At 38.6% G+C, this 19,845-nt stretch overlaps 1 protein-coding gene across 5 annotated transcripts in view; it reads right to left on the reverse strand.

Moving 5' to 3' along the window:
- Positions 1–19,845, reverse strand: part of rims2b (regulating synaptic membrane exocytosis 2b) — a 141,014-nt gene that overhangs the window by 111,417 nt on the left and 9,752 nt on the right. For all 5 annotated transcript variants that reach the window (XM_073812725.1, XM_073812727.1, XM_073812726.1 and 2 more), the window contains exon 3: positions 4,908–5,118. In XM_073812725.1, coding sequence (XP_073668826.1) covers positions 4,908–5,118 — 211 coding nt within the window. The remainder of the gene's footprint in view (positions 1–4,907; positions 5,119–19,845) is intronic.

The raw sequence follows: 19,845 nt of genomic DNA on the forward strand, positions 1-19,845 counted from the left end.
GCTGGTATGCTGTGGCCACCAGCTAAACCAGCATAGACCAGCATAATTCCCATGCTGGTCCATGCTGGTTTGATGCTGGTTTTTTTCAGCAGGGTGAATAGCAGGTGATGGCGATTTACTACTAATCAAGGAACCGGCTTTACTGACAAAATGCGCATAATATCGCATGTGACTTATCGTACATCCCTAGTAAAAATCAATGGCTTTATTCATAAATATGTACTTTTTGGTGTCAAATGACCTCTGTCAATGATCTGACTTTTCTTTGTAAGCTTAGTATTTCATACATAAGTTTACAAACAACGCAAGTCTTGAAAGAGAACAAAGAAAATCTCGCGGAAATCTTGTGATGTCTCGTGGTCAAATGTTATTTCACAGTAAACAAACAGACGACGGACAACAGAAATGTTATTAATACTGTGGACAGCTTTTTACATCTCAGAAGTCCATGTCACTTTGGACTGTGCCTGCTGCGCCATGACTGCGGTTGTTATGGTTTTGTCTTTCATCGGCTCGCTTTCTGATTGGGTATCGTTTTGTTTCATGTGACAATTTACAGCGTGCGTGTGCGTTTGTCCTCAAGGTTCCCCCACACAACAGGATTTCTAATTGTAAATATTCAACATGTTGAATATTTCAGATTTGCAATGAGAGCCCTTCTGACGTGCTTCTGAACAGATTCAGGTGCTCTTAACGCACCACAGAAAAATGTGATAAGATAATCGGTTCAACCATGAAGACGATCGGGACTTTATCGAGGATTGTGCTAAGGGGGTAAAATCGGCCCAAATTCAGCCCAATTACGTTTTGGTGTGCATTGGGCTTTACATGGAGGTCGCCATTTTGCACCGCCATGTTTCTACAGTAGCCCTAAATTGACAAACTGCTCTATGGAGCGCATTTGTCATTACGTTATCTCAGACGATGACATGTTTGTCCTGTGGTGGCTACTGTTGCTTTTCTATGCATTCCGAAATAGAGGAGTGAGCTGTGGACTGAAACGTTGGTTGCAAATCACAATTTCACCACTAGGTGCCGCTAAAAATATATGTGTGTCCCCTAAAATGGCACTTTAAAGGAAAACACCACAATTTTTCAATATTTTATTATGTTCTTACCTCAACTTAGATGAATCATTACATACCTATCTTTTTTCAATACATGCACTTTTAATCTTTGTACAGCGCTTCTTGAATGTGTTAGCATTTAGCCTAGCCCCATTCATTCCTCTGACTCCAAACAAAAGTTTTATTTTGTGCCACCATGCTTACTCTTGTAATTACTCATGTAACAGTCTTTAAATAGGGAAAACATGGAAGTGTTTGGTGGCTTCTAAATTCATGCCTGTTTGGAGCCATCGGAATGAATGGAGCTAGGCTAAATGCTAACACATTCACAAGCCGCTGTACAACGTTTAAAAAATATAGGTATGTATTCATTTGTCTAAGTTGAGGTAAGAACATAGTAAAATATTGAAAAACAGTGGTGTTTTCCTTTAACTATGAATAGGTAAGTATATAATGTGATATGATATATATATATATATATATATATATATATATATATATATATATATATATATATATATATATATATATATATATATATATATATATATATATATATAAAACATGTTTGTTTCCACATTACTGATTTATTTTTTAAACACCGGTTCAACATGATTGAATCAAGTTTTCTTTAAATAAAATTAAAGTTAATTAAAGTTTATTTTATTTTAAGAAAACTTAATTTTATCATGTGGAACCGATCCACAAGTTTTTTTATTGTGTATTTTTTTATTGTGTATATACACTGTAATGGTGTCTGAGTGTATATGGGTGTGGAGAATGAGCTGTATGACATCACTGTCCCAGTATTGAAAAAGTATCTGGTCATCCAGCACTGTAGGGCAACTCAATCCATGAACTCACTAACATGTGGAGCCATCGACACTGACATAAGACACAGCAGCAGCGGTGTCCATGACACCCTAACACAGGCTGTATTCTGCAGTGGGCACAAAGCATCATGCGAAAACAGCTTTCACAGCTAAAATCAGCTTTCGAATTCCCATTATCACAATTATCAATACTCTGCAATGCTCCTTTATATTCACAAGCCAGTTTGGGATATTCAAATTGGCCAATGCCATTCATTTCTGGCAATCAGTTGAGCATCTGCATCAGATCTTAGATCAACGTTTTTGCTTTTAACTACTAAAGGCTTTGCCACTAACTACATAAAGCGTTGTTTAACATTTTTTAGCAAAAACACGTACAGCTCGCCCCTACTGCTTCACCTGCACTAAACACAATGCATTATGCAAACCATTTATCATTCATGAGCTGTGAATAGTGAATTAGTCACTGATTAACAATTGACCAATGGTAAAGTTATTTTCCACATTCTTCAATTCCTTGGAGGGACGAGAACACAGGTGGCCGACAAATTAGGATGTACACACTCTATACACCGGGAGCAGGGTGAGATGTTGTAATGGGTTATCTACAGTGTTTGTTTTCACAACAGGGAGCTCATTAAATAAAACTGCATTGATTAAATAGATCAGTCAAAATAATTTCAAGTCACATTTCAGTCAATAGATATCCTTTATCATACGCAATCCTTGCTTTAGTGCCAGTATTAAATCAATGTCTATAAATGTGATATTCATTATTGGATGAGTCTTAAAAAACATGTCAAGTATGTGGCACTTCATTTCACACACGCACGCACACAGAAATTATATTTTACACGCAAGGAAAAAAATACATTTTAAGTAATATAACAATATAAGAAAGTGTGACATTTACTGACAATTATAGACATAATTGTCAAATTCCCATTACATGTTTAAACAAAATGTTTCTTATTGTCTTATTTTGCATTTACCAATAATCTTTTAGGTGATTCTCATTCAATTCTCATTACTGAAATACATATTTTTTATTTATTTAAATCAACTGTATATGTTGTACAACAAAAACTACCACATTTTTTCCACTTATGAGCATTTTGAATATACAGTAAAGAGAATTTGTAAAAAATAAATGTGCTTGATGACAATCAAATAAGGAAGATGTGGACATGAAGAGAAGACAAAGAAAAAAAAGAGATGCTGAAGAATTTGTATAATGTGATGTAAAAGAGAATTAGAATTAGAAGAGACATAAAACAGTGTAAAAAGTGGAAGAAAGAGAATGTTCACAGAACAGAAATGAAATATTAGTTGATTCATGGCTGAAACCTAATCCTGTCATTAAAATTTTTTTTTTAGAAACACAATGCCAAATGCTCAAATCTGTTGAATTTAGAGTAAGAAACATCATAACATGAAACATTGGAGAACAGTGCCCACTAGTGGAATCAGTTTAGTATTGGATGTGCTTGTTTTATTACAAAAAACTTTTATTTTAATAAATAACATGACTACTGTAAATAGACAACATTCTCATATTTCAGCCCCTCATAATCTATAAATTAAATCAAATAAATAGTGTTGCTAAAATGTAAACAGTGGCCCTAAAAGTAGGCCTATTTGGTCACCTAAAGCTGGGGACACACTAACCTTTACACTTATTGAAAATCATTGCAATATATAGCAAAATATCAAAATGTCCTTTTAATTGCAAAATGCTTTTTTGCATTATTAAACAATTGCTTGTTTTTAAATAAATGACACCTGGCATGAGATCCTGGTGCATATTTGATGTTCGTAATTTTTAAAGCATGCATTAAGTTCCCAAATATTTTCTGGGGACACAGTTTATGTACTGTAACTGAGAGCTGAGGTGGGCATACCGTTTGACACAAAACCCACCACACAGCAACAGGTTCAGCAGATAGGGGCTTCATGTTTTAAATCCGGCGCCCTCTTGAGGTTGAAGTATTAAAAGTCCTCATTAAAATCAGTTTTGGGGTTTTATGATGAATATGTTAGCCTTGAGGATATCTGAAAACTAGTGTGCTCCATAATATTGAAAAAAAAATCACATTTAAAAGATATAAGCATAAAAAAAACGTATAACTTAATACAAATCAATGATTTTTATGACAACATTCCGCACCTTCGCTTCTGAAGGCTACTGGATATATAAGAAGTGGGAGGAGCCACGTCATATCCCCCCAACAATAAAATTTATATCCCTGATATAGTTTCTAAAATAAAAGTTTAAGTGAGCTTTTTGTAAAATACATTTAAAAACAGTGCATCATCTGTTCTTGAATATTCTTTTATTTCAACATTATTTTGAAATAACTTGCAAAGACATTATGTTATTATATGATATTATATAGACAATATATAATATATATATGACAATAAATGAAAATGGTTTTGATATCAGATAATTTGGGATTGCATTAAAATGTATTTAACATACAATTACACTATAAAGAGAACACATTTCTTTTTAATTCCTAAATGTATTTTTTCCCACCATATTTCAATTAAATTGATTAAAAATATTTTGGTGGGTCCTGAGATAGATTATAACCGTCTAAGTGGGTCGCAGAATAAAGAGTTTGGGAACCCCTGATATACCGTGTGATGTCTAATGAACTATATATCATATTAAAATCTTTATAATTGTTATCATTTCATCATTTTTACACATCAAAAAATTTACTATTTGGTAAGTTATTGAATGCCTTATAACTTTTCTGTTTTTAAGGTTTACCCTAAACAAAAGCCATGAAATCAAGCCAAAACAGTGCAATGTAATAATTCAAGACAGGACACACAGACACAAGATCACATTGACAGGGTCTTTATACAACAACTGATGACAACAGACAAATCTACTGACATAAACAGACACACAGACAGTGATACAGACGGACAAAGACCGACAGACAGGAAGTGATTGTCTACAAACATAATGATGAGAGACACAAGCCAAACGTACTTTGTTGGATCGAAGTGATACACGTCCTCCGCAGCGGGCACAGAACTTTGTTTGGCAATAAGAACAGACACGGCCGCAGCCATCGGCAAACTTGGTTTTGTGGCAGATCCCACAGATGGGCGAGTCGCTCTTCTGCTCAGGATTCTTCTGGGTTTCTTCCCCGATCTTCTTCACCTGATCCTTATACATCTCGAACTGTTGGTGCAACTTTCTGTGAAGAGAAAAGGAATAAATGTCTGTGTTAGGTGTAACCTCTAAAAGCTGGTCCGAGGTCAGTTGATATTTTGTAATCACGTGAGGTAAACAGTAAGGTTTGAACTGGCTGCTTGTGGATCAGAGTTTGTGTAGTAAAAGTTAAAGGTCTTATTAAATGCAATATGCCAAAAATAATGTAATACTCTGACAATCAGACACAAAAAGGGATAAAATAGGCATCACATGTGTGATTGTGTGTGTTCACAACATTTTGTTTGTCCAGCTCAGACAAAAATAGTCATAATTTTCATGTTTAATGAAGTGTTCATTTCACAAGTTAGCCATTTTTGCAACTCAGAAGGTCTTAAACTGATATCAAACCTCTGAACATAGCCCTAATTTGTGTGATTTCATTATTTTACATCAATAAAAATTACATATGTAAAATAATAAAATAAGGATATTAATGTTATGCTATGCAATCTTTGTAAAAACTCTGAAAATTATGTAATAGAAGATAAAAAAATGAAGATAATTAGGGGTTCAGCACAAACTGATCTTGCAGACCAAACGGTAAGGCCTAGAGACTTGAAACTTGGCCAAATGATAGATCTCAATTTGGTTAGAGGTTGACAGAATATCGGCCCAATTGGCCTATAGGGGGGCCTGCCGCCTACAGCGATGGCCAACGCGTTTACGCTCATAACTCCCACATTGTTTGTGCCTTATATCATTGAAATCCTTGGCTCAATACGAACAAAACATATATCTCCGATTTCATCTCCATCATTAAAAATGTTCTGCTATTTTTAATTTTGACAAAAAAAATTATAAAACAAACTAGTTCTAGGTTTTTTGCCTGATCGGATTCCAGTGCTGAAATATTGCTTCGAATATAAATAAATTTAAAAAAACTTAAAATTTCGACTCACTGCCGCAACACCATGCCCAAACGTCTGAAGTGTGCAGAGCCACTTGCATTTAATTGGCCATAACTGGGGACAGGAATGAGGTACTAACACTAAACTTGGTACTTGTGATGAGAGTCAGAAGCTGAGGGTGCATGCACAGTTTTGTCGCAGCGCCACCTAGTGGTCAGTTGAATGTTTTAAATGCTGCTGAGTTTGGCGTATTTTCATGCGACTTGTTTCCTTGGAGTCCTGAATCGTTGCCGAGTACAACGAAACCAAACATGCAAAATTTGCCTTACGCTTAGTCCTGTGCAGGAAAATAGCACTGTAAAAACACGCGCAAATATCTCCACGAACGTTATTTTGATCGAAACCACAATAGATCAGAACAATGCATTAGCTTCTGAACAATAAACTCTATTGGTGTAACGTAAAAATTTCCATCAGAAATGGCCGGAAATTGCAAAAAACAAAAGGTTACATTCAGTTTTTTTTTGTTTTTTTACATAAATGGTTATAACTCCGCAACGAAATGAGATATTTTCACCAGATTAGATCCTCTTATGACTGAGTCTGAGGCAACACAAAAAAATTGTATGCCTGCACCACTAGTTGGCCTCAAAATTGAACAAAACCTTTGACAATAAGCAAGCCCAATGGTCATACAACTGTGTCTTTGCTAAACTAAAGTAAATAGTCATAAACTAACTAGATGCAGCACATTTATGACCTGAAGTTGCATGCACAATTTTGTCATAGCGCCTCCTAGTGGTTATTTGTTATTTTTGCTTAAAAATACTACACCCTTACATCTAAAATCATCATTCCTTTCATGGCTTTAAGTATAATCATTGGTGGTTTGCAATTCACTCCCTAGCAAGCAATGAGAATACCCTAGCAACATAGGGGTCCAGCTCTTCTGACTCATTAACACTATCCTAACATTTTGTGAAGTTAGTTTTGCCACTGCAAGCACCACTCACCTTTCCTTCAGTGTTCTATTTGTCAATAATCCGTGAAAAGAGAGGGAGAGATTTTTTGCTGATAACTTTGAAAACTTGTGTGTGTCTGATAGCTTATTTTTATCATGTATTTTATACAATGCAGGATTTCTACACGGGCATGCCCTTAAAGGTCTTTTGATCCAAATCGCTTGAACCCAGTAATTTCTTTAATTTAGCTTTAATAATAATACTTTTACTTACTAATATTGCTGCAGCATTATGTTGCTTCTTGATTGTCACAATTCGGTCATATGTTTCATATACTCTAACTATAATGGTTTTGTCAACTAAAAAATAAAAAAAGTTTAAGTAAAAAACAACTAAAGATTTTATACATAAAGAAACAAATAAATAATAGTGAAATAACTTATCTGATATAACTTTCTTTTTCCAAAACTTGAAATATATACTGTATGCATATTATTTAAAACACAAATAATAGGACACCAGCTTGGGAAGTGCTACTAGTATAAAATCCTCTCAAAGTACTTCAGAAACTAATATGTCCGCACCGTAGGAATATGACTTTTAGTAATAATAAGGTTAATATAACAATGCACTCTGGGTTCATCCAAAATTAACATTCATCTGTTGAACCTTACAACAGTAAATCATGTACTTTAAATAAGATTCATAAGACATCAGATGCAGGCCTAATGCAGAAAGACTCAGTCAATAATCTATCCAGAGGAAACGCTTACTCGTCAGATGTTTATTGATCCAGAAGGCATCTTTCCATTGTTTTTAGGTGCATGGGACAGTGAAGTATGTGACAGGGAGGGTTTTACATGGACTACAGATCGTGAAATTCACTTCAGCTGAGAAAAATCAATGATGTCTACTCTGAAACTGTTTGACATCTGTGATGATCTGTTTGACAAGTGAGTGTGTTAACTTGTGATGACACAAACATGCTCAACTGATGAAACCCTCCATCTGAAATAACTTCAGTACACCGCTTTCCTGCATAGACATTATATGTAGACACCTCATGACTTGCTGGAATTATCCAGCGTCGCCGCCATATTGGTTGGGTCTCCTTAATCTACGCTAGCAACAGAGTCAATCGAGCAACTATGCCCGTTTTTTGTACAGCTTATGGTTGCAATAACCGGGGCATTATTAAAACCAGATACCATGAGATAACCTTTCACAAGTAAGATAATAAATAATATTTTGTTATTTTACCATTTATAATATAATGTAATCGTAATGTTACTTACATGTGAAAATCCAAAGTTATGATTATTGTAGTTGGGGATACACCTTCCTCAGTAGAAATAAATGCAGGGGGGCGCATTGGGGACCCATCCAAGATGGCAGTAGCGCCGATACGTCAGCTCTAATAGGCAGCGTCAGTCTATAAGGCGTCTACATATATGATGTCTATGGCTTTCCTGTAGCTCAAATTATAACATAGCGTTAGTGTTTTGTTTTTAAATTGGCTAGCAAAGGTCATAAAGCATAGGTTCAATTCCCAGGAAATAAACTGTGGATAAAAGCATCTGTCGAATACATAACTGTTTTGTTGGGTACACAAAAAAATGTATTTCATGTGGTAACATCTACTGTACCTTAACTACACTTATTTAGGTCAAAATTATGATATCATATGCCTAACTGCATTCGTTTACACCAACAAATGATATTTGTATGGGTTTGATCAAAGTAGTAATAGAACTTTTGCACATTTTTGAGTTGACTTAAATTTTATGAAGAAATATAAATATTTGAAGAGCTCCCTAAACACCATTTCCGTCTTAATCCTGGCTTCATGCTATTCAGAAATACCAGTTTGTTAGAAGAATCCATTAAACACCACAGCGATTTTTCAGCAAAGTCCACTAAGTGCATGTTAGACGAATTGGGCGAATGACGTGCATATGTGCGTCAGGTTGAAAGTTTGTTAATTAGTTAAAGGAGGCTTAGGAGATTGGCCAAATGTTTGAGCCTTTTATCTTTATTCAGAAATGACGAGTGACTGGAGGCTTTTTAAAAGGGGAGATTTTGAACTTAGAGGGTTTTGCAGCAAAAGACAGTGAAATTTGTTAAATACCAGTTGTGAAAACAAAGCATTCAATTACTAAGTAACCTTTTCATTGCCATTACTGAACCTAAACATAGGAGCATGATAAAAAATGCTCATTTACAAGAAAACATTATATATACACTTAGAGGGTTTTGCGTCTGAACTCTTCATATCTTGAAACCTTTATTAAATTCTCCTTATTACTCTACAGCCTGCAGGTTGCTCTAGCTTACAGTTGCTCTAGCTTTCTCACTGCTAGATGACCACATCGATTTAACTAGGCCCACTTGAACTAAACTCGACAACATTAGCAGAATGATATAGGTTTGTGAAGAAGATACCTTCTGAAGGTATTCAGCGAACCCCTTTACTGTACTTACGCCTTTGGCTCCTCCTCACTGGGGGACTTTGTCTGGGTTTGAAGCACATTACTAACCAACTCAGTGATTCCACTGAATGGGTTCCACCTGTTCAGACAAGCATAGCAACATCAAGAGCCAAGAACCGAAGGATGAACTTAACTAGGACTACATCGTACTATAGCTTGAGTCAGTAAAACCCCAAAAAACTTTAGAGACCATTATTGCATTAGAAATGACCATAGAGAAATGACAGCATTGAAAGAAAGGCTGGGGAAAGAAGCCACGATACAAACACAGGGATACAACCCCTAGAAATAAAGGTACAAAAGCTGTCAATGGGAAGGTACCCTTTCAAAAAGGCATACGTAAATTATTTCAAAAGGTATATGTCAGTACCTTAAAGATATGTACCCAAATGGTACATATTAGGACCTTTTAAAAGGGTACCATCCTAGTGATAGCTTTTCTGACAGTGTATAATGGTTTTGTATTACTGGAGCAGTCTGGGGCAGCACACTGACAAACTGTGAGTTATTAAAGTGTAAATATGGGTCACTACTGCAACACAGATATAGGCCAGAGGTTAGTAGGGTAAGTAAGCATAAACAGGTTGAATAAATAAAAGCACTGAATTAAGAGCACTACAGCACCATTACAAGGGTTGATTCAGAGTTTCCCAGCTATAAAATATCTGAGAGCTTAAGAACGTGATCCTAGGTCAGCACTAGGGGATGGATAGAAAGTTAAAGGGGCGGAAAAGGAAGCGGTAAAGTTCAAAGTGTTGACTACTGACTTTTCTTGTACTTACTGAGATGGCTGAGGCTTTGTGTCTTCCTTAGGAGGTTCCCTAAAAACATATGTTTAACAGCTCAGTACACAAAGAAGTCAAAACAAGTGAGAAAGTAAAAAAAGACAAATCATAGGAATTAAACTAAATGAAACTAAATTATAATTAAGTTTAAATGTTTGTGGTAGCTTACAGATTGTTTCATTGACAACAACATAAACACAAGGCGTTTGTGGTCCAAACTTAATTTCCAGTAGATTTCCCCAAAGAATCAAACGGTTTCTCAAACGGAACGCTGATTTCACAATATTAACAATTATACAGTTTACAATTATACTAAGTTAATCGTAAATCGTTATAATATGCTTGTGACTTACGAATGTAATGCTCGGTTAACTGAAAAAAATCAGGCTTGATGACGTATGCAGCCTGCATGCGAACTACAAAGGATGCAGCTTTCCGTCTTTCTAGAGCAGATTATTTTCAATAACAAGCAAATAACCAGTAAATAACCTAGTTCAAAATCATAGCTAAAGCGTATCAACCATAACACTGAGCCAAGGTTATTGTGTAAATTAATGTCTAGAATGTTAGCTTAAATTCTTGCCTGGCTGCCAAATCCACACAGCGGTGACCCATGCTCGCCGTCTCCCCTCATCTTTAGGAAACCAAAACATTTTAATTTTCCAAAAAGGTATTTGTTCTTGAGGTCAGCTTAGTAACTAAAAGTTAGCTGCCAGCCGAACTGCTGAACAAGTACAGACCGGAAGTTAACTTCGGAATTAGGCGCGTAACCGCGGCAACAAGATCGTCACATGAAAACGTCTATAAATAAGATTAATTATAAAACGGCTCATTCTGGTTCTTCATTCTGATTGGTTGAAACGCGTTCTAAGCCGTGATAAAATACCCCGGTAAACCCACGGTTCGGACCGTATTACATAAGTATCACTGCGCCACTGTTGCTGCGTACTGATTTATGAAAATAAACACCTCAGTCTTTAATCATTTTTTTTCTACATTTGCACAATTATGGCGATATCTAGATAAATGTCAATAAATATTGTAGGTCCCTCCAGTAGTAAACACGAAGCACGAGATCTTGTTGGAGAAATAAAACCCCGTTTTTTAAACATGTCATGTCAACCCGTGAGAACTGGGTTAAAGGAAAACAAAAAATAAAAGAATACTATAAATAAAATGAATGTATGTCTTGAATTCAGATCGTGTCACTATAGTTACACACTTAGTTAACACAAGCTATGCATGTAAATTATATCACAAGTTAAAACAAGCGATTCATGTGAAACATATCAAGTTAAAACAAGCGATTCACGTGAAATATCACAAAACCGGATATAAAAGAAACATACCTCGTAGGCTGCTTTCTACTTAAGAGGGGCTAAACTTAAAATCTTCTTGCTTGTCTCCTTTATCCTTAGATAATACATCCAGATGTTTATATTCTTAATATTAGTTAGCTTGACGAGCTCTTGTCATGCTCTTTTAGCACTTCACTTCAGTCATTGTGTGCCCTGTAATTACGTGCGGAACACCAGAAAGGCGCTAATTAGTTCCGCCTAAACGATCTACTAATATTTCCAGGTAGGAATCAAAAGATAATAACAAACTTAACTAAAACTGTGAGGCAGTTACACTCCCACCAAATCACAGGTGATTTTTCCAGAACAGCTTAGAGAGGGGCGTACTGCATATAAATGTTAATTTTAAAGTACCAACTATATTTATGGCTGAACTTAAGAACTGGAGGAAAGAGTGACTAGAAGGTGCAGGAGTCTTCAGTCTGCTTCCAACAATGTAACCGTCTTATGGATGGGTCTCTCCAAATGAACAGGTTTAGAGATGCGCTTTCCTCTTCCATCCAGAGTTGAATCACTTATAAGCAGCTTGAGTCTTCTCACTCTTCCGTCCTTTCCTGGGTATACTTCAATAACCTTTGCTAACTTCCACTGGTTTCGTGGTGCAGCATCATCTTGCAGAATAACAACATCATTGACCTTAGCATTTCTGCAGTCTTTGATCCACTTCTGTCTGTGTTGGAGATTGAGGAGATATTCCTTCTTCCACCGTGTCCAAAAGTTGTTGGCTAAGAGTTGAACTCTGCGCCATCTCTTTCTCAGGTATAAATCTTCTCTGACAAACTTTCCAGGAGGAGGAAAGATGATTGTAGATTTCATGGTCAGAATGTGGTTTGGTGTCAAGGGCTCTGGACTGGATGGATCGTTCAGATGATCAGTGGTCAAAGGTCTGCTATTTACAACAGCCATGACTTCATATAGGAAGGTTCGTAGTGAGGAGCAGTCAAGTTGTCTGGCTGACTGTTCTAGAATGGAAGTCAAGACACTTCTGATAGTGCGAATTTGTCTTTCCCAGATGCCACCCATATGACTTGAGGCTGGGGTGTTCATGACGAATTCACATCTCAGTTCTTTGAGTTCCTCTTGATCCATCTCCTTTAATGCTTCAATAAACTCACGTCTAGCGCCAACGAAATTTGTCCCTTGATCACATCTTATTTGTCGTATTTTTCCTCGAATAGCGATGACTGAACGCAGAGCGTTGATGAAGGCATCTGTGGTCAAATCATCAAGCATTTCGATGTGTACTGCTCTCGAACACATGCAGGTAAGTAACAGTCCATAACGCTTTAGCTCTTTCCTCCCTTCCTTAACGTAGAATGGCCCGAAGCAGTCCATCCCACAGTAAGTAAATGGAGGGGTTGTTTCCATTCTGTCTTCCGGTAGATTTGCCATCCTTTGTTGTTCCGTGCATCTTCTGAACTTCCTGCACGTTATGCACTTATAAATATGGGATGACACTGCGTTGCTGCATCCCAGGATCCATATGCCATTAGATCGGAGCTCGTTTATAGTCATTCCCCTTCCTTGATGGTGCACTCTCTCGTGATGGTGTTTGACAAGTAATGCCGACACATGACTGTCTCTAGGGAGAACAGCTGGATGTTTCACGTGTGGATGAAGAGCAGCGTGAGTTAAGCGGCCACCCACTCTGAGGATACCTTGGTCATCCAGGAATGGACTTAACTTGTGTAATTTGTTGGCATTGCCTTTGATTTGTGTGTTCTTATGACACTGGATGTCCTGTATTTCTTGAGAGAGGGTTGCTTGTTGAGTCATCTTAATTATGCTGAGCTCTGCTTCTTTCCTTTCCTCTAAACAGGTGCTTTCACAGGACCTCGGCTTGAGGCCTTTCGCTTCCTTCGCACGCCGCTTTAATCTGGCTACAGCTCTCACCATCCTTGACCAGTCCGAGAACTTTTGTAGGCGATCTAACAGTGACCTTATTTCCTTTGCCTGTGTGTCATGAGTCTGGGCCTTCTTGATCTCTGGATCACTCCTTGTAATCTCTCCCACCTTGACTACTCCACTGGGTAGCTCTTTCTGCCAAAGAAAGTCTGGGCCCGTGAACCAGTTAGAAGCTACAAGTTGTTGTGCTGCAAGACCTCTTGAAGAGTGATCTGCTGGATTCTCTTTAGAAGCCACATACCTCCATTGTGCATACTCTGTACTTTGCTTGATGCGTTCCACACGGTTCGCTACGAACACATGGAATCTCCTGGCTTCATTACTGATGTTTCCAAGTACAACTTTCGAATCTGTCCAGAACACTTCTTGTAAGCAATCTATCTCCAGTTCCTTTTTAAGCATATCACTGGTGCGGACAGCTACGACTGCTGCTGACAGCTCAAGTCTTGGTATGGTGGTAACCTTAACAGGGGCTACTCTTGACTTCCCCATTACCAAAGAGCAGTGGACTTCACCTGATGTACTGACTGCTCTGAGGTACGAACACTCGCCATAACCTGAAACGCTGGCGTCCGAGAAATGATGGAGCTCGTAACTCTGAGCCTTAAAGTTTGATGGAATGTAACATCTTTGTATCTTCACACTAGCCAGATTTTTCAGGTCTTGGAGCCAAAACACCCACTGGGGTTGAAGATCATCAGGTAAGATGTCATCCCAACTGAGCTTGTCACGACACATCTGTTGCAGAATCTGCTTTCCTACCAAGATGAACGGTGCCACAAATCCGAGTGGGTCGTATACTGAAGCAACCGTGGACAATACCCCTCTTCGGGTAAGTGGATTTTCTTTGACTGTCACTCGAAACTGGAACTCATCAGAAGCCACGCACCACTGTATGCCAAGTGCTCTTTCCACATGTAGTTCCCCCAGGGCCATGTCCAGGTCTTGAGAGGGTTCGGCACATTCTTCCTTGGGGATTGTGGCTAGGACCTTCTGACTATTGGAAATGAACTTGTGCAGCCGGAGTTTGCCTGTGTTGCAGAGCTCTCTTGCCTCCTTCACTAACTGGATAGCCTGGCTTTCAGATGTTAAACTTGACAAGCCGTCATCAACGTAGAAGTTCTTTTGAATGAACTTGATTGTGGCTTCATTGAAGTGTCCTTGTCCTTCAGCTGCGAGGTGCTTCAGTCCATAGTTAGCGCAGCCAGGTGATGAAGCAGCACCAAACAAGTGGACCTTCATTCGATAGATGGATGGTTAGACTTCAAGATTTCCATTCTCCCACCACAAGAATCTTAGGTAATCCTGGTCTTCTGCTTTAACATGGAACTGGTGGAACATGCGTTCTATGTCACACATGATAGCCACTGGGCCTTTCCGGAAACGACACAGAACTCCCACCAAGGTGTTTGTTAACTCTGGACCGGTCAGGAGATGGTCGTTTAAGGATGTTCCTTGAAATTTTGCAGAGCAATCGAAGACAACACGTATCTTCCCAGGCTTTTGGGGATGATACACCCCATGGTGTGGGATGTACCATGCTGAAGCTTTGTTGATGTCTTGTTCTGGGACCCTTTCTGCGTCTCCACGTGTTATGATCTCATCCATGAAGGTCTTGTAGTCTTTGTAATACTGTTGGTTTCTTTTCAGCTTCCGTTCTAAGCATCTAAGACGGTGGATGGCACACACCATGTTATCTGGTAAGTCGGGCCTTTCATTTTTGAATGGCAGCGGCATCTCATAATGACCGTTGTCTTTAAGTCTGATGCCTCTTTCCATCTTTGACAGGAATCTGAGATCCTCTTGAGAGATGTGTCTGTCCTCCAGAGACCTTTCGACAAAGTCAGTTTCCAGCACCTTGATGATGTCTGCGGGTGAGACTACCTCCTTGACCTGGGTTCTACAGACATAGTGCACTTCGCTTGTAAGGTTTGAAGAGAACTGGAGACCAGGTATCACTTTTTTCACGATGACTTGGTGACTTACTCCAATTTCATCTCCATAGTCGAGACATGGGTTGCCATAACCGACTACACTCCAGCCTAGGTCTGTTTTCTGTGCAAAGGGCTGATTTTCTTTGCCAGGCACCACTTGCCTTGGGACAAGAGCTTGAGGACAGTTGTAGCCGATCAGCAGACCTACATCACAGCTTTGCTGAGGAGCAATCTCATCTGCAATATGTTCAAGGTGCGGCCATGCCTTTGCAGTCTCTGGTGTGGGAATATGATCTCTGTTTGCCGGGATGAATTCTCTCGAGTAGGTCGCTGGCAGAGGAATTATCTTGTCTGAGTAGAATCCTCTAACTTGTAGTCCAGTCAGTTTCCAGCAGGGCACGACTGTGTTTCTTGAAGCCATCGTGGAGAGCTTTAGCTGAACTGGTTCATTCCTTGTGTGGAGAGCCTTTGCCGTTTCTTCCAGGATGAATGTTGTGTCGCTCTGTGTATCGAGGAGTGCATAGACAAGAACTTCACGATCTGGCTCACTTGCTACTGACAACCATACTGGGACGACTGTAGATGTATGAGTGTCTTTAACGTTCTGTATAACTCTATTGGATGTTGCCTCACATGACGATCTTGCTGCTTTATCATGTGGCCGATCCATTTTCCTTTCCTTTGACCTGTCACTGTCCCTTGCTCCACTAGTCCGCGTTGACATCCTTTCTTCCTTTGTGCGATTATCATGGAGGCAAGATGGATGTCTCCTTTCACACATATCGCAGATATTTCTGTTTTCACAGTCCCTTGAGCAATGGCCAAACTTTAGACAGCCAAAACACAATTTCTTCTCCTGGACAAACTTGACTCTCTCTGAAATGGTCTCATCCATAAATTTGCGACACTTGTGTAAACTGTGACCTGTCTTTTCACAGAAGATACAGCCTGTGGTAACAGCTTTGTCATCGGAGTTAGTTGCTAATACCTTTGCTCCATGACCTCTGGTCTTTGAAACCTTGATCTTCTCACTTTCACTTGGTTTAAGAGCATGGAGGGATGTCATTGGGTTGCAAGCGATTTTAGCTTCACGTGTGAGAAACTTGACGAACTGGCTAAAGCTTGGGAAAGTGTGACTTTGTTCTTCCACTTCTATTACCTTCCTATTCCATCTTAAAGTCAGCCAGTCTGGAAGTTTAGAGAGTATTTTTTGGTTTTCATTGCAATCATTGAGTACTTCAAGACCTCTGATCTGAAACATGGCCGCTTCACAGCTGCGAAGGAAGTCAGCGAGTTCTTGAAGCTCTACATTCCCCTTGGAGCTTATCTTGGGCCATGTATCGAGCTTATCTCTGAAGGCCTTGGCGATAAGGAATGGATTGCCATATCTCTCTTCTAGGAGGGTCCACGCTGCACAATAGGCTGACTCTGTGCCTAGCAGGAAGTAGCTTTCAATGGCCCTTTTTGCTGGTCCACCCACATACTTTCGCAGATAGTATATTTTTTCTTCAGCTGGTATGTTCTTCCTGTCAATAAGTGTCTGAAAGGAGACTTTCTAGTCATTGAATCTGAGTGGGTCGCCATTGAACGTTGTTGGTTCAGGTACGGGAAGACGACTCGCACTGATGGACTCTGCGAATGCTCTAACAAGAGCTGCAGTATTATCTTCTTGTCTTGATTGTGTCAGAGGTGGAGGTGGAGAACGATGCCGCAATAGGCTACTTTCATGCTGGACTTCTTCATTCTCCTTCAGAGGGATGCATTGATGGAGCAGCTCAGATATTTCTTCATCCGAGCATTCACTTCGCTCATATACTTGCTGTCTCGCTTTGGCAGCCTTTAGCTTCTTAATTGTCTCTAGTTTTTCTAGTTGTCTGCGCTTGGCTTCCAGCACCCTTTGTCTTTCTGCATTTTCAGCCTCTTGTTTGGCTCGTAAATTGGCTGCTTCAGTTTCAAGTTCTTTGATATGACGTTCTTGCTCTAACAGTACTTGTAAAGTCGCTTCATTAGCAGCCACTTCAGCAGCAGCGTCTTGTCTTGCAGAAGACTGGCTTGAACGGGATGTTCTTTTTGAGCTAGTACGAGAGCGAGCAGATGACTTGGTGCGGTGAGAGTTGACGCTTATCCTGTCTGAGTCTGATGCTTTAATTACAAACTCTTTTGCATTCACCTCTTGTTCTTCATCCCCTCTTGTGTCTAAAAGGGTCCTTGCAGTTTGGATGATTGTTTTTGTTACTGCTTCACAGGTGTCTACTCTTCGACGCGAGTCTTGGTCAGGACGGTCAATGTGCCTTAAATCTTCATAAGCAGCTTTCAGATCATCTGAGGCATTGCGTATCTTGGTGATGTGGTTATGAAGCAGGTTGTTTGAGCATTGTCCATGCAGCGCTTGCTTGGCGTCTTTAGTAATAGCCTTCCACCTCTCGTAGCTCACACTGAAACGGTGTGTAAATTTTCTTACTTGTTCATCGTGCAGTTCTTGGCCCTTTTCCGTAAGCTTGCGGACTCTTTGGCTTCTTTGTGGCTCTTGTGAGGAAGTGTGGTTATTATCTCCTGTGCCTTCAGCAGCTTGTGGTTGCATGCCTGCGCAGTGCTGTTGCGCGTCTTCACCTGCACCCTCTTTGTCACTCTCAAGAAAATGCTCAGACTCTGCCATTATACTTAATTTACTTTAGTTTGGTTTAAAACTAAATTTGCATTTAGTTGAGTAATTACTTTGCTCACGGCAACCTAAGTTCAATGTAGCAAAGCTCAATTAAGTAGTTATTTTAATCTGATATATGAATACTCAGCCTTTAACTACTTGCCCTCTTATGGAGAAAAAATACTCTCTGCAGCTAAATTAACTTGAATATTGCAAAATAAAAACTGTACTCAAAGATTAGTATAACAGTTAGATAACACTTACTTTGCAATCAATGGAGCTATGGTGTTACCTGAGAAATTGTAAGCTATATGGCCTTATTTAAACTTAGAACACCACAAGTGAGGTATAAAACAAAAAATAAATAAATTAACTATTAGTTAAACTTGTACATGTACAATATTAAGTAATAAACATTCACCTTTAAATGCTTAAATATTATAAATGTTGTCTTACTCTTAGTAATAATAGTTCTTAGTAATATTTAAAGCATACTCATCAGTGAACACAATATCAACACAGTGGCAATATCAATTAACTTCTATTTGAAAGGCAAGTAAACAAAACAACATTAACTTGTTATGTGAAATGCAAAAATATTTCTCAGTCTCTTGTGCAGAATGCTCAACGTTTCTAAGTTGCAGTTTTATTTGCGTTAGGGAACCTGATTCTTAACATGGGCACGACGTCTTCTTGCACTGATGATGGCTGGAATGACGGCGCATGGCGATGTGGAGATGTCCCGACCCAACCACGTCCACGATACGCACTCTTTTGCCGTCGAGTTCTCACTGTAGCTCCCTCCAGTAGTAAACACGAAGCACGAGATCTTGTTTAAAAAACGGGGTTTTATTTCTCCAACATGTCATGTCAACCCGTGAGAACTGGGTTAAAGGAAAACAAAAAATAAAAGAATACTATAAATAAAATGAATGTATGTCTTGAATTCAGATCGTGTCACTATAGTTACACACTTAGTTAACACAAGCTATGCATGTAAATTATATCACAAGTTAAAACAAGCGATTCATGTGAAACATATCACAAGTTAAAACAAGCGATTCATGTGAAACATATCACAAGTTAAAACAAGCGATTCACGTGAAATATCACAAAACCGGATATAAAAGAAACATACCTCGTAGGCTGCTTTCTACTTAAGAGGGGCTAAACTTAAAATCTTCTTGCTTGTCTCCTTTATCCTTAGATAATACATCCAGATGTTTATTCTTAATATTAGTTAGCTTGACGAGCTCTTGTCATGCTCTTTTAGCACTTCACTTCAGTCATTGTGTGCCCTGTAATTACGTGCGGAACACCAGAAAGGCGCTAATTAGTTCCGCCTAAACGATCTACTAATATTTCCAGGTAGGAATCAAAAGATAATAACAAACTTAACTAAAACTGTGAGGCAGTTACAAATATTGTTAAATTATTTCGCCAATAAAGAGAAAACATTCTCTGAGTTGTTTTTGTCTTAAATTGATATTTCCGCGATTATCCACTAGATGGCAATCTTACTCAACTTAAACACTGACGCATTCACTCGACACAACAGCCTGAATCTGATCTCTTACAAAAGTTCTTCACAAAAATGGAATTATCTCCGCTTTTAGCTGAAAATTTGAGAGGTGATAACTGCTAAGAGAACAAATGAAGGTAGGATGAAACGTTTTTGTTGTTGTTGTTGTTTGAAAGCGGATGGTCTGTTCTTTCATTTGATATTTAATGTTTATTTAAAGAAGATATTTTTTTCTGTAAGGTATTAAACTAAAACTGGGTGGC

This window comes from Paramisgurnus dabryanus, chromosome 19 (assembly GCF_030506205.2).
Source record: "Paramisgurnus dabryanus chromosome 19, PD_genome_1.1, whole genome shotgun sequence".
NCBI classification, from domain to species: domain Eukaryota; kingdom Metazoa; phylum Chordata; class Actinopteri; order Cypriniformes; family Cobitidae; genus Paramisgurnus; species Paramisgurnus dabryanus.